This window comes from Podarcis vaucheri, assembly GCF_965113315.1.
Source record: "Podarcis vaucheri genome assembly, chromosome: 9".
In the NCBI taxonomy this organism is placed as follows: domain Eukaryota; kingdom Metazoa; phylum Chordata; class Lepidosauria; order Squamata; family Lacertidae; genus Podarcis; species Podarcis vaucheri.
In genome coordinates, this window is record NC_138767.1 from 61,587,115 (window position 1) to 61,600,904 (window position 13,790).

Consider the following 13,790-nt stretch of genomic DNA (forward strand, 5'->3'; position numbering starts at 1 on the left):
AATCCCGAAGCTTGGGGCGTGCGGAGTTCAGCGCGCCCCAAGCTTCTGGGTGCTGGCAAGCAGTTAGCGAGCCGTGGGAGAGCCGCGCGGCTCTCCCAGGGCTAGCGGAGCGCTGCGCTAACCCCGAAGCTTGGGGCGTGCAGAGCTCAGCGCGCCCCAAGCTTCTGGGTGCAGGCAAGCTCTCCGCTAGCCCTGGGAGAGCTGGGTCTCCCACAGCTAGCGGATAGCTTCCTGAAGCCTGGAGAGCAAGAGGGGTCGGTGCGTACCGACCCCCCTCGCTCTCCAGGCTTCAGCGAAAGCCTGCATTCGCCCCATAAGACGCACACACATTTCCCCTTCATTTTTGGAGGGGAAAAAGTGCGTCTTATAGGGCGAAAAATACGGTACCTTGCAATTGTATTGATAAGAAATATACTGATGTAAGTAAGCCATTGCATAAAGGTCCCTCTCAATTTTATCCTTTTCAAATGAGAATATTAGCAAATTGTACCTGAAAGCTTTGACCTGTACTATAGCAGACATAAACTCTTTATTCCTCAAAGTTTCAATGAGAGAATGAATGGCAGTCTCAGTGTTGGCCTGGGAAGCTTCTGGAATTTCCATTTCTTCAATACCACTGTCAGAAGCAGACTCTGCTTCCTTCAGAAAGGCTTCTAGCTGTGCAAGCTCCTCTGACATGTTTATTACCTAAAACAAAAGAAGATAAACTTAAGCTTTTGTACTAAAAACAATTTAAGCAGTGGGGACAGAGGGTTATTTTTTTTAATTTGTAATCCGGGCATATTTCGGGTTAAATGCTTGCTCACACAAGTACCTCAAGCACTTTATTCTGCCTTGATCAGACCACACCTGGAGTACTGTGTCCATTTCTGGGCACCAAAATTTAAGAAGGATATTGACAAGCTGTAACGTATATAGAGGATAGTGACCAAGATGGTCAAGGGTCTGGAAACCAAGCCTTAAGAGGAATGGTTGAGCCTGTTTGGCCTGGATCAGAGGAGACTGAGAGCCATCTAGCTAAAAGGCTGTCACATGGAGGATGGAGCAAGCTTGTTTTCTCCTGCTCTGGAGCATAGGACCCGAACCAATGGCTTCAAGTTACAAGAAAGAAGATTCTGACTAAGAGCTGTTTGACGGTGGAATGGAGTTTTTAAAACAGAGGTTGGATGGTCATCTTGTAATAGATGCTTTCACTGAGCTTCCTGCATTGCAGGGGGCTGGACTGGATAGCCCTTGGGGTCCCTTCCAACTCTTAACTGCTTACAATACAAACTTGGAAATTTTGGTATATGTGTATCAGAAACTTTGACATCAATCCAACTGCAATTGGGTGATGGTTGAAATTATAAAGTGAAAATTGGTTATGTACCATTAAATGTGCATTAGAAGACAGAGTACAGAATGCTCATAATGGAAACTGATGTCCTTTACAAATGTGATTAACCTTGTAAGTCAGATTGTTTTATCCTCTTAAAACAAAATTGACCATCTCAAGCAGTTCACTTTTAACAAACACTATTAAAAACGTTGTGGTATTTTCTTTACCTCTGCCTCTTTTTTAACTACATCCACTTGGCTGATAAGTTTACAATATGCTTGGAAGAGAAGCAACAACTGGAAATGCAACTTATATAGCCTCCGGCACAACTCCAACTCCTGTAAATGAAAAAACCAAGGTTATTATCTTAAATTCAGTATATTTATCAACTATATAATAATCAGACAATAAAGTAACACACTGCTTGTCTAGTGAATAATTTGCAATATAAAAAATAGTTATTTTCACAAGCTAATGCAGTAAGAAGCTAATGAAAGCTGTAGATGTATAATTAAAAAGTGGTGTTGCCCTTATAACTTTACCTTTTAAGAAGGGCAATTGTATTTACAACAAAGAAAACAGAAAGGGATTCTCATGACATTTCAGAAATGCCATGCTCTAGCAGGGAAGAAATTGCTTCTATTTCTACTGGTGATGTCAGTTTTAATTCTAGGCCACATATCAAAATATGGTATTTATGTTCAAGCACATTGTTTCTTCCCACAGTTAATACATTTATTAAAATATACACTCTTAAGCTTTCCAGTTCTACAGTAGCATGACAACTGTAAAAGCAATAAATTCCTGAACAAAATTGCAATATTACTTCTCTGCATATTTTCACATGTATGTATCACAGGGGAGATGGGTGTTAAGATTGTTTTACACCAAAGCAGCAAAGCAAATGGTAATGGAATCACTTGCTACTAATCTACCATCTAAAAGGGACTGGCATTTTAAGAGTTAGAACTATATAGGTAAGTGAAGCAAACACTATTTCTGTAATCTAAATGAGACACAGCTATATCACAAATGGACAAGAGACAAAAATGAAACCAGTTTCTTTACTGGCATGGTTAAATATTTGATAAATCAAGAGCCATCACTTACTGCTAGAATTTCCAAATGCTAAGCAAGAACGTGAGCAGGTCACAAAAATACAAAAAGGAAAAAAGATCATGAATTAGTATAGAAGATCATTTTAAATAGGGTCTCAGATGTCCCATATAAACTAAAAGAAGAATAACGTTCAAAGAAAGCTTCACTGTGTGTAAAAAGTCTAGGCAGAATTCAAAGATAACTGAATTTGTAGATGTACTACTTGTCTTGCTTTCATGCAATATGACAAAATTATATAGCGTAAAGTAGAGGGCATTTGTAAAATTCTCACATTTACCGTATTTTTTTCTCTACAGGACACACCTGACCATAGGACGCACCTTGTTTTAGAGGGGGAGAACAAGGGGAAAAAACTCCTCTCTGCGCAGCGCCCCTTCAGTGAAGCGGCAGGCGAAACAGAGTCCCTTCCATTTCTCCTCCCGCTTAGCTGAAGGGGCACCTACCCTTCAGCGGAAGGAACCTGAAGCCCCTGGAGCTCGGAGGGAGTGCTCCCACTGCGCTTCGGAGGCTTCGTGTTGCTATCGCTGAAGCCAAGGAGCCTGCATTTGCTCCATAAAACGCACACACATTTCCCCTTAATTTTTGGAGGGGGAAAAAGTGCATCTTATAGAGCGAAAAATACGGAAATTGGAAAGGAAAGAGCTGCATGCATATATTCATTAAAAAGATAAAAGAAACCTCATGCATTTCAAGGTGTATCAACACAGCCAAATGATTTCCTATATTAGCAGACTACAGAGTTTATGTGCAGATAGACTGGGACCCAAAATGGAGGGAGAGGGAAAGGCAGGATAGGTTTTCTACAAGACAGCAAGCATTCATCCTTGCAGAAATAAATATTGGGGAGGGACCCCCCCTTTCCCCTGAAACACACACGTACAAAAAACAACAACTGGGGCTGGGGCTAAGGGCAACGTATATATCCTGCTCTCAACTGGCCAGGGCTGAGAGGAAGCAAGAAAACCTGCTTGGAGCCCTAACAGGAAGGAGGGGGGAAGGTTTGGCTTGGAGGCTGTGCACCACATAGCAAGCGTTTTCTCGGCCAAAAAGTTTCACTTCCAAAGGATCTTTTAATACAGAATAAAGGAATCCCATGGCGTATGTGGAGAATTGATCTTAAAGGATGAACGGTCCCTAGAGACCAATTGTCCCCCTTCATCCACGAAATACTTTCTTGTAGATAAATATAGCTAAAGGTAAAGGGACCCCTGACCATTAGGTCCAGTCGTGGCCGACTCTGGGGTTGTGGCGCTCATCTCGCTTTATTGGCCGAGGAAGCCAGTGTACAGCTTCTGGGTCACGTGGCCAGCATGACTAAGCCACTTCTGGTGAACCAGAGCAGCACACGGAAACGCCGTTTAACTTCCCGCCGGAGCGGTACCTATTTATCTACTTGCACTTTGACGTGCTTTCGAACTGCTAGGTCGGCAGGAGCAGGGACCGAGCAACGGGAACTCACCCCGTCGCGGGGATTCGACCTGCCGCCCTTCTGATCGGCAAGTCCTAGGCTCTGTGGTTTAACCCACAGCACCACCCGCGTCCCCGTTGATAAATATAGCTTGCTTCTATTAAAACTCAAATACTGGGCCCCACTTTTGTTGTAGGTTTGTCCCGCAGCCAGCTCTGCTCCCTAAGCCTCTCCACGCACCTGTATTCAACATTATGATCTTTGGCACTGCAATTGTGTTTCAGTGTTAGCAGAGCTGTGGGAGGAGCCCCATTTACCTAGCACCCATTTCCCCACTCTTTCTCCAGCTGGTGGTCTTGCACTGTGAGGAACCTTTACCTCACACCAACAGAGCAGGCAAACCCTGCTAACCCAGCAAAGGAGGCGATAACAGGGCCAGAGGAATGGGGCAAGGTGTCCCCCCCCCCTTGCAAAAGATGCAGAGGATCAGACTCTGTTTCCCAATACATTTTTTTTGCAACAAGTGTTTTTCAGTAAAAGTTGGGGAGGGTGATGAAGCAAAACCTTCCAGAGTGCAGGTTCTTTAGAAACTTCCGTACATTAACCTTTGGTCTGACCCCACAAATGTTAGAGGATAAGCACAGAAGACAATACTGTCACAAGCAGTTTCATCACCCTGATGCAATTATGCTCTATGCACCACCGGTATTCCACTTTCATCGTCAGCTTAAGTTATATTTATTTATCCTGGCTTTGGGGGTTTTCTAATGCCAGGCGCTGGGCCATTTGTTTCTCATTTTGCTACTGCTTTGTGATTATGTATTATTTGGGTTTTAATGTATGTAGCTATTTTTATATTGTATTGATTTATCTCAGGTTTTATTTGCAGTGGAAACCACTTTGTGATTTTCTTCTTTTTAGCGAATAGTCAACAAATACAATTAAATAATAAATACATTCATTAATAAGGGGAGAAGAAGGGGGAAAAACCAGAAGGTATGAAGTAAAAAATTGAGAAGCCTGCTGAAAAGAAAGCTCTGAGTAGCTCTACAAAAACCCTGCTTCTAGCTACATTTTTTTGGCCCAAGCACAAGGGAAGCCCCATATAGAGTGCCTTGCAATAATTAAATCTTGCGTAGTGCCTGAACTATGGTGGTAAAGCTCTCCCAGTCCAGGAACGGCTGAAGCTGTCATGCCAAGTGCAGCTGGTAAAAGGCCCGTTTAGGCACTGAAGCTACTGGGGCCTCCAGTGATAAGGCTGGATCCAGAAGTACCTCCAGCCTGTGTAGCTGCTCCTTCAGAAGGAGAGCAGCCCTGTCCATGGCAGGCAGTCAACCAATTCCTTAGACGTGGGAACAGCTCACTCACAGTGCAACCATCTTGCCAGGATTCAACCTCAGCTTATTTCCCCTCATTCGTCCCACCATTGCATCTAGGCACACCATATCCTCTCTCGAGTCAAATATTAGAGAAGTATCATCAAGTGTCATCTACCTACTGATGGCATCTTGCCCCCAAACTACTCCCAGCTGATTCATATTGATATTAAATACCATCGGCAGCACCCCACAGTGTAACCATCAGGGTGCTAAAGAGCACTATCCTCATAATACCATGACAGTTGCAAGCATTTACTTGAAATATTGTTCTTGTTGTTGCATACTTGGTAATGTTGTGGTATTAAGTATTAAAAAGCCTTAGCAAAGATGTTCCTGTAGTGCTTTCTTTCATGCACCTATTAGTTCCAAGTGCTACAGCTGTAATGTTCTGGAAAGCCCTTTGCAAATACAACAGGCAAGATTTTCATCACTCCAGTAATTGTTTTAAATGTACCCTTCTAGACGGGTCATAGGTATGTGCCCAGGACTAATTAGATTAGATCCAGCACGGCTTCTGGTCCAGACAGTAATTTATCTGATGAGCAGAGATGCAGCATACCAATTCTCTCGCTTGCAACAGCAGCTGCATAAAAGGCAGACGTGTTTTGGTACGCAGATGCTATCTGTCCTGCTTATCTGCTCAGTGTTATTAAGCCCAGACCCAGAGCCTGGCTCCTCACTTCAATAAGATGGAGAATCCATTATTCTCAGGCCAATGCTTCATAAAATTCCTCAGACAGTTGTGATAACTGAAATGAAAACCTTTACAAGTAATCTTTAATCAGTCTGGGAATATGACTGCTACTGTGGCATACACAAGGTTTTCATATTAATGAATGGCATAAAATGGACCCAGTGACCAGGGCCTGACACCTACCTGAGCATCTGTAGTGGTTCCATGAATACCATCATCTGTACCAAATGTCCTCTTGCAATCTTTCAGCCACTACAAAATAAAACACAAGCATGATTACAAAAAAAACACAACCACCCAGTGATGCTTGCAAGAGCCTGAAGAACAGAGAGATTGTATTTTGTGTGGACCACAAAATTATCATAAATACAGCCTGCTGATATAATGGACATATTGGACATCTTGTCGGGTAACATCCTTATTCTTTCATATTTGAGATGTTTATTAATGGGGGTGAAGGAAAGGTTCATTTTTAGCCAGGTAGCAGAGAGGACTTGGCAGAAACCAACTTTTGCCAACCCGCTCTTGCAAACTCCTTTTGACTCTCATCTTCCTGTCTCTCCCCCCATCAAGTACATCTCTGGGTACAGCGGGGGCTGCATAGGAGAAAATGAATTGACAAAAGAATGCCCGCCCCTTCTTCCTCCAGTGGGAGTGTTGACAATGATCCAATGTAATAATGGTTTCTTACTAATCACTGAAGTATAAAGTGAAAGTTATAAAACAGAAGAAAATATCTACCATGCACAATCCAAAAGAGTCTAATGGCAAGTAAGTGAGCTTGAAGCTGACCTCAAGAGGCAGACAGGATTCTCTGACATAGCTGACTCCTAGAGGCATATTAGATTTTGATACCACCTGCTCCACTCCTGAACATTAGGCTAAGTTGGAGAGCTTGCACAGGGGGTCTTGGCTGAATCTCAGCCTGCCCAAGTAAAAGTGATAGAAATATGAGGGGACAAGCAGTAGTGCCAGTTGCAGTTAAACTACTTCCTCCACTTTAATATACCAGAACGCAATACTGCCTTTTCACACTTGGACTGGTTGCAATCCAAGACACTCTGTTTGCCCAAGCTGAAATGCCCATGGAGTTGCTCAGTGAAGAGGCTTTGCCATTGTCTTTAATGCTGGGAGCAGCTGTGTGTGTCCTCTCACAGATCCGCCCAACACAATGGAAGTGCTTGCATACATAGCAGTTCAATGTATACATCTATCTTCCTACCTGTTTAAGGAGCCTCTGTACTGGGTTAACAGTTCAACTGTAGTGAAAACAGTATTTCAGGGAACTAATACTTTCCTAGCTATACTTGCATTCTAGCACAACTAGGTTTGGGGCATTGTTATTTTCTGTGCATTGCTATTAACTGACAGTATCCAAGTCATCTGTGTATTGTTTATGCACAGAGAGTCCAGTGTCTGGTAACTTCAGAATGACCTCTGTCATCCTAGTGTACCAGAAGCTCTCAACATGAGGTTTCTGTAGTGATGGTGTCAAAAGATTGCCCGGGGATCTATTCCTGTATTCTGCCTATTTTTCAGTGAAGAAATGGTGAGTGATTAGGGCAGGGCAAAGGTTTGAGTGGGTCGCAGGAGTATTTTTGAAGCAACAGAAAGCCTTCAGGTTTGAATTAATTTCAATGTTTCACCCAGAAAAACAACCTCTGTTCTTAATGCAAAGCCTATGTCCTCCCAACCCTATAATTTACAAGAATTCTCCATTGTATCAGAATCATCTAACATTCTGAAAATATTTCAAAGCTCAAGGTTGTTTGCCTTTAACATTGTTACTTTTTAAAAGTCTTATGATACTATTGGTACTTGCCATGAAGCGTTCTCTTGCATGTATGTAACATGTCATCAGGTAAGAGTAATGCTCCACCTAGTGGTTTAAGGTGGAAATTGCTTCTCCAGTTGCTAAAACCTGAGACCTTACCATGATGACCTCCGCCAGTTTTTATTATGATAAGCCAAGACAGTAAGTGCCAAAAACAGAACAGTGGCATGACACAAAAAAAACCAACATGTCACACTCCCTATCCAGGAACCACGAAGTAACACAGAAAATGGGCCACCAATCATATGGAGAAAGGCAGCCTAGAAAAATGGTGAAACCCTTATGTCAAGCTACATGCATGTAGAGGAACCATTCAAGGGTAAGTACCAGTAGTATCTTTTCCATGTATGTCACGACATCAGGCGGGGCATACCCAATTTGACCTGAATAGGGTGGCAAACAATTGAGAGAATGAGATGCTGCCTATTGGTCCAGGAGGACATGGCTCCCAAAGGCTGCCTCTGGAAAAGCACAGACACTTGCCTTACAGTGTTTAGTAAAGGTTTTGAGACTAACCCAGGGAGCATTCAAGGAAAACGCTGTCCAAACTAGTCAAATGGGTCATAATTTTGGTTGGAGGAGTCAAATGCAAACCATTATATGCCAAAGTACTACAGGCTTTCAACCATCGTTTAAATAGCAGAGGATACTTTCTTGCCCAGAGAGACACGGGAAAATGAAATGAAAAAGGACTGAGACTGACGGAAAGGCTTGGTACAAGCAATGAAGACCTTCAGAGGCAACTCAAGGAAGAGGAGCAGAGGCGGGCTGGGCAGGAGGAGATGAAGGCTTAGCTAGATCTGTCAGAAAAGCTTCTTTCAACAGGTGAAGAACCCGGAAATCAACCTGTAAGGCATTCACAGGAGCAGTTGCGTAGTAGAAACAGGCAGAGACTGCTGATACCCTGCAGTGTGGCTACACAGGAAGAGTCCTGAAACCCGGAGAACTGCCGTGGGGAAGCGTCCCTAGTAAAAAGCTGACCAAGGTTTGCCTGGCTTCCTTCCTCATCACAAAAATTAGCAGCCACTTTATGCTGCCTGTGCACCAAGCGCTGAGTGGGCTCAGAGCCCTTACCATTGCTGGAGCCGCCAATCTCCAGTTCAACCAAGGGCTCTGTCCAGGCATGAAATGACAAGGAGCCAGCAGTTAGCACAAAAGAGGTGGATGTAACGGAGGAAGCAGCCATTCCTCTCTGGGGATCTGACACTGGGGCCATAGCAGAGGCCTGTGTCTTGGCAGGTAGACAGCAAAGGGTAATACAGTAATGGCAGACCTCTGTTTGTATTTGCCCATAGGTGTGCAGTGTCTTGCCCGGAACAAATGGGAGCACCTGAAGATGAGACTTTTTTTTTTTCAGTTTTAAATACCATATTTTTCGCTCTATAACACACTCCCAACCGCAACACACACGTAGTTTTTAGAGGAGGAAAACAAGAAAAAAAATTCTAAATGAAACAGTGGATGTATGATTTTTGTGGTTCATGCTGTGGCCACAGACATGTGATCTGATGGTGAATTTGAGGTGACCCAGTGCAAAAATCCTGAGGATCCATGTGGATCCGTGCTTTGTAACCACGTTTTAAGTGGGGAGGGAAGGAAAAGCACTCAAGAGACAAGGAGCAGCGTGGGGTGTGTGGAGAAGGAGCTTTTCGGGGAGCTGAGCGGGGAAGAGGGAGGGAAAGAGCACTGTTGCTTTAAAGGTATACTTAAGGTATTTGCCCTGTGCCTGGGTTTTTTCCCATTTAACAGTTTGCAGCCTTTTCCTTCCGCTCCTTGTTTTGAGGCAGAATAGATTTGAGCAAGTGAGGAGGACTTGGATTGCAGGGGATTCGCCATTAGCTGTGTAAAAGCGCTCCTCCTTGCAGCCTGAGTGATAAGCAGCCACCAGCAGCAATAGAATGGAGCACAAAAAAGAGATAGGGGCACTAGGACCCAGACAATGCTCAAATCTATCCTGCCTGAAAACAAGCTGCTCCCTCCCAGGGGGATTTGCGAAGTTTTCCCCTCTCCCTCATCCCCAGCCTTTTTTTTTACCTCCTGGTTTTCACTGCGTGGCTCAGAGCTAGAGGTTGGTTTTATTTTGCTGCTGGTTGCTTAAATTTTATCTTTACTGCTGTCCCTCTGCAGCCTCGTTGCTCTGTTTAGAGAGCGCGCAGAGTCTGTCCCTCCTCCGTGTCCGCTTTGCTGCCATGGCTCTCCTTCCCTCCCTCCTCCCCGGCTCCAGGTCGCTTTAAAGCAAGCAAAGCGAGAGCCTCATAGAGCGTGTAAACGGCTCCCGCTTTGCTTGACTGACGGCAGCCATGGCTCTGATCCGTGCATTCGCTCCGTAACACGCACAAGCATTTTCCCTTACTTTCTAGGAGCAAAAAAAGTGCGTGTTTTGGAGTGAAAATTACGGTAATCAAGGAAGGGAACAAAGAGAAAAGGTGAGAGAGAAAACATGGTGGCTGGTGGCAGCAAAAAACAAAGGGCAAAAAACCACAGAGCCAGATAGAGGAGGTGGATAAAGGTTTCCAACATTCACAGGCACAAAAGGCAAAAAATTAACAGGCCTGAGCTGATGACAAGGGGAGGGAGCTGAAGCCAACAACAGAGCAAGGTGAGGCAGAAATTGGAAGTGGATGGGGTTGTCATGGTAACACTTCAGTTTTTTGCAATTAGAGCAACGATTTCTGCCTTCAACGCCTAGGGAGAGCAGTACTCCCACCTGATATCTGGATGTAAAATGTAATATTCAATATTAAAAAATCCTATGGATTGACAAGATATAGAAAAGACAAGATATAGATATACATCTCTTTGTATGGATAGAGTCATTCCTGGTTTACAATGATAAGCTATTTTAAAATGTCCCCAAGGATGTATGTGAGAGCTCCAGAGACATTAATGGTGAAATCAAATATTTTAATGTCGTATATTGGGCACACCCTACTAACCGCCCCCCCCGCCCTAACATGGAGCATCCCCTCCCTCAAAAGTGAGTAAGAACTGAGCATGCTCAGTGGACATGAGAAGCTTACTGAGTGTTGGAAGGAGGAAAAGAAAAAGCAGAGGGAACGAGAATGTAGTGGAGTGGCTCAAACCCGGAACAGAAGCACTTCACACTGCAATTTTTGTTGTTGTGCTCCATCTATTAGAGCAGAGGTGGGTAACCTTTTTGGCCTGGTGGGGAAGGGAGATAGCGATAGCTAATCTGAATCTAGTGTGGGGCAGCTGGGTGTGGCTTGGGAAAACTGCAATTTGCAGCTTTTTCCTCTTTCCACACAATGCAACAAGCCAGGCACCACAATGCATTATTTACCTGTTCTGCTGCCTCTCTTTTAGCATTGTAAGTATCCAGGTGTTCTTGAAGCTCGAGCACACTGAATTTCAAGGTTTCCAATAAGCCATAGGACATCAGCTGTGATATAAAAATAGCCTTAATTATTGCCATGTATTCCACTTATGAATCACTTCCCATAAAGTATCCCAAAGCAATTTCAACAGTAAAAACCATTATTTTTACATATGAAGTTGTTTTTAATTTCAGATCCAATACAGTTTCAGACTGGGATAAAGATCTTCACTTAAAAAGCAGGTTGGAAAAAAGAATGGCATGGAATAGGCACTGAAAGCACAACAGATACGGCATCTGCCTGAAGCGTAATGGGCAGCAGTTCCAAAGGACAGGTGCTGCTACAGATGTTACAGGAATAGAACACATACACACTTATAATTTTGGTACTAAACAGCTTCATAATCAGAGATCCACTGAATTTGAGACTTGACTTTCAACCTTTTACCCCTCAAACATTATTCAGATAGATGACAAAGTTCTGGACATTTGAAAGGAAAAATTTACTTGAAGCAACCACAGAGAATTTAGGAAGCCAAGTCACCTTCAGCCAGTTTATGCACTGAAGCTAACATTATAATATTTTTAAGTGGAGTGATTCTTTGCACATCTCAAATCACAGAACATTCTGTACCTTAGTAGCAAAGTTCACTAGACACAGGCTCAGCATGTGTTAATAAACGTAAGATATTACCGTTTCTGCATCCACAAAAACTGTTGGGCATTCAGAACACATCATCATAACGTCCAGTGAACTTTTGAATTTTGTTCCAATTCGCTGTAGATTCTCCCCAAGAAAACTGATGGATTCATGTGTTATAGCCCCAAACTTCCTTTGAATGTTCTAGACACGGGAATATTAGAAAGACAGAGAAATATTTTCACTTCCTTTTCTTCAGCACGGCAGGCAACATTGCTAAATGGGAGTTCACATGTAAGCCTAAATTTCCCTTTTCCCTGTGCTTGGGGGTGGGATTGTGCAGTCTTAACAGATGGGACAGGGCAAATCAGTTTATCCTAAGGGAGAGTTATCACCATATTACACTGAGAATATCTTCTGAAGCACTCTTCTAATGTTGCATTAAAAGGGGCCTGGTTGTTTGAGTGTACAGTGGACCCTCGGTTTCATTACCTTCGGGTAATGTAACTTTCGGGTTGTAAACAAAGCAAACCCAGGAGTTTGCGGCCTAAGGCCGGGCCTCCGGAATGGATCTCGTTTGTAACCGGAGGTACCACTGTACAGTGGTACCTCGGGTTAAGTACTTAATTCATTCCGGAGGGCCGTTCTTAACCTGAAACCGTTCTTAACCTGAAGCACCACTTTAGCTAATGGGGCCTCCCGCTGCCACTGCGCCACCGCTGCACAATTTCTGTTCTCATCCTGAAGCAAAGTTCTTAACCCGAGGTACTATTTCTGGGTTAGAGGAGTCTGTAACCTGAAGCGTATGTAACCCGAGGTACCACTGTAGTGCCAAGGTTGCAGGTTCGATCCCCGTATGGGACACCTGCATATTCCTGCACTGCAGGGGGTTGGACTGGACGATCCTCAGGGTCCCTTCCAGCTCTACAGTTCTATGATCAACATGGTAATAGTTCTAGGTAGTGACAGCCAACTCTTATACATGGAGATGTACAGGAACAATACTTTACACCTCATAAGCATATCTATGCAATGCCACAGTCACCTGACAATACATGATGTGGAAAGTCTCACCCCTAGAGACGGCTATCCCTCTGATGGTGGCTAAGGGAAACAAGTAGCTTTCTAACAGAGGAATCGTAAACAGTGACAATTTAACATCCCTGCCCCTCTTCCCCAAAATCAGATACACACCAACACAAATGTTTCAGTACTAGATGTTTCAAAATAAAAATGGCAAACAAAGAGAGATTGCGGATAGTTACCTGAAACAACCTAGAGAACACATGAAATGTATAGACAGCAGAAGATCCATCAGTGTCCGAGAGCATCTGATTAACGTGGCAGCGCCAAGCTTCCTCTTCATCATCATATGCCTGTGGCTGAAAAGCTGCCAATATGGCAGAAAGAAATGGGGAAGGAGGTGGAGATGTCTGGACTTCTGGAAAACCATCCTGTTCTTCATCTTGACTGTAAATAAAGCAAAAACAAGCATGCTAAGTAAATGCTGTTTCAGATCTTTTGACTTATTGCCCTTGGCATTGTGCAAGGCATTCTAAAACGGGCCTGTAGATCAGTTTGAAATGATGTCAGAAGCAGGGCCTAAAACAAAGAGCAAGTTGCTGTTTTGCTAACTTAATTATCTAATGTTTCAAACATACAGCAGATTCTAGAAAGCAGAATTTTAGAAGAATGTTGTTCAACTTAACAAGGATTCACGGAAACTGAATAAATTCTTCCAAGCGGTAGGCTAGTCTCCCCCCACCTGAAAAAAAAATTTAGTGACATCTGGGGAGGAAACCCTTCATTACTTATTTTAGGACTTTATCTAAAAGCAGTTTAGGAAAGAATTATGATGCCATTGTCATGTCATGAGCCCAGTTCTCATGTCATGTACAACCCTAGTTAAAAACAAACAATGGGTAATGTGAATGCACAGTGTGCTGGCGCATGCTATTAAAAAGTCTCCCACTCCAGCTGCTGCCATGAAACAAGCCACAGTTTGCTTGCCATGAGATCCAAACCTGGGCTTGTGGTTGGTTTCTCTAAATAGCCACAAGAAGT

The 13,790-nt window shown here is 43.5% G+C and overlaps 2 protein-coding genes across 12 annotated transcripts in view; one reads left to right on the top strand and one right to left on the bottom strand.

Annotated features, from left to right (window-relative positions):
• ZAR1 (zygote arrest 1) overlaps window positions 1–13,790 on the top strand; it is a 35,279-nt gene that overhangs the window by 11,815 nt on the left and 9,674 nt on the right. The window contains exon 4 of one of the 3 annotated variants that reach the window (XM_082238271.1): window positions 11,282–11,773. The exons of the other annotated variants lie outside the window; for them this stretch is intronic. Coding sequence (XP_082094397.1) covers window positions 11,282–11,308 — 27 coding nt within the window. The 3' untranslated portion in view covers window positions 11,309–11,773. Of the gene's footprint in view, window positions 1–11,281; window positions 11,774–13,790 lie in introns of those variants that run through there. 3 annotated transcript variants of the gene reach the window in all.
• The window catches only part of FRYL (FRY like transcription coactivator), a 143,102-nt gene that overhangs the window by 2,253 nt on the left and 127,059 nt on the right, over window positions 1–13,790 (bottom strand). For 8 of the 9 annotated variants that reach the window (XM_082237969.1, XM_082237968.1, XM_082237964.1 and 5 more), the window contains 7 exons: window positions 12,992–13,196; window positions 11,781–11,930; window positions 11,054–11,152; window positions 6,102–6,170; window positions 2,429–2,446; window positions 1,546–1,656; window positions 491–687 (listed from right to left, as the gene is read on the bottom strand). In XM_082237969.1, the coding sequence (XP_082094095.1) occupies window positions 491–687; window positions 1,546–1,656; window positions 2,429–2,446; window positions 6,102–6,170; window positions 11,054–11,152; window positions 11,781–11,930; window positions 12,992–13,196 (849 nt within the window). The remainder of the gene's footprint in view (window positions 1–490; window positions 688–1,545; window positions 1,657–2,428; window positions 2,447–6,101; window positions 6,171–11,053; window positions 11,153–11,780; window positions 11,931–12,991; window positions 13,197–13,790) is intronic. The other variant, XM_082237963.1, reaches the window with a different exon arrangement.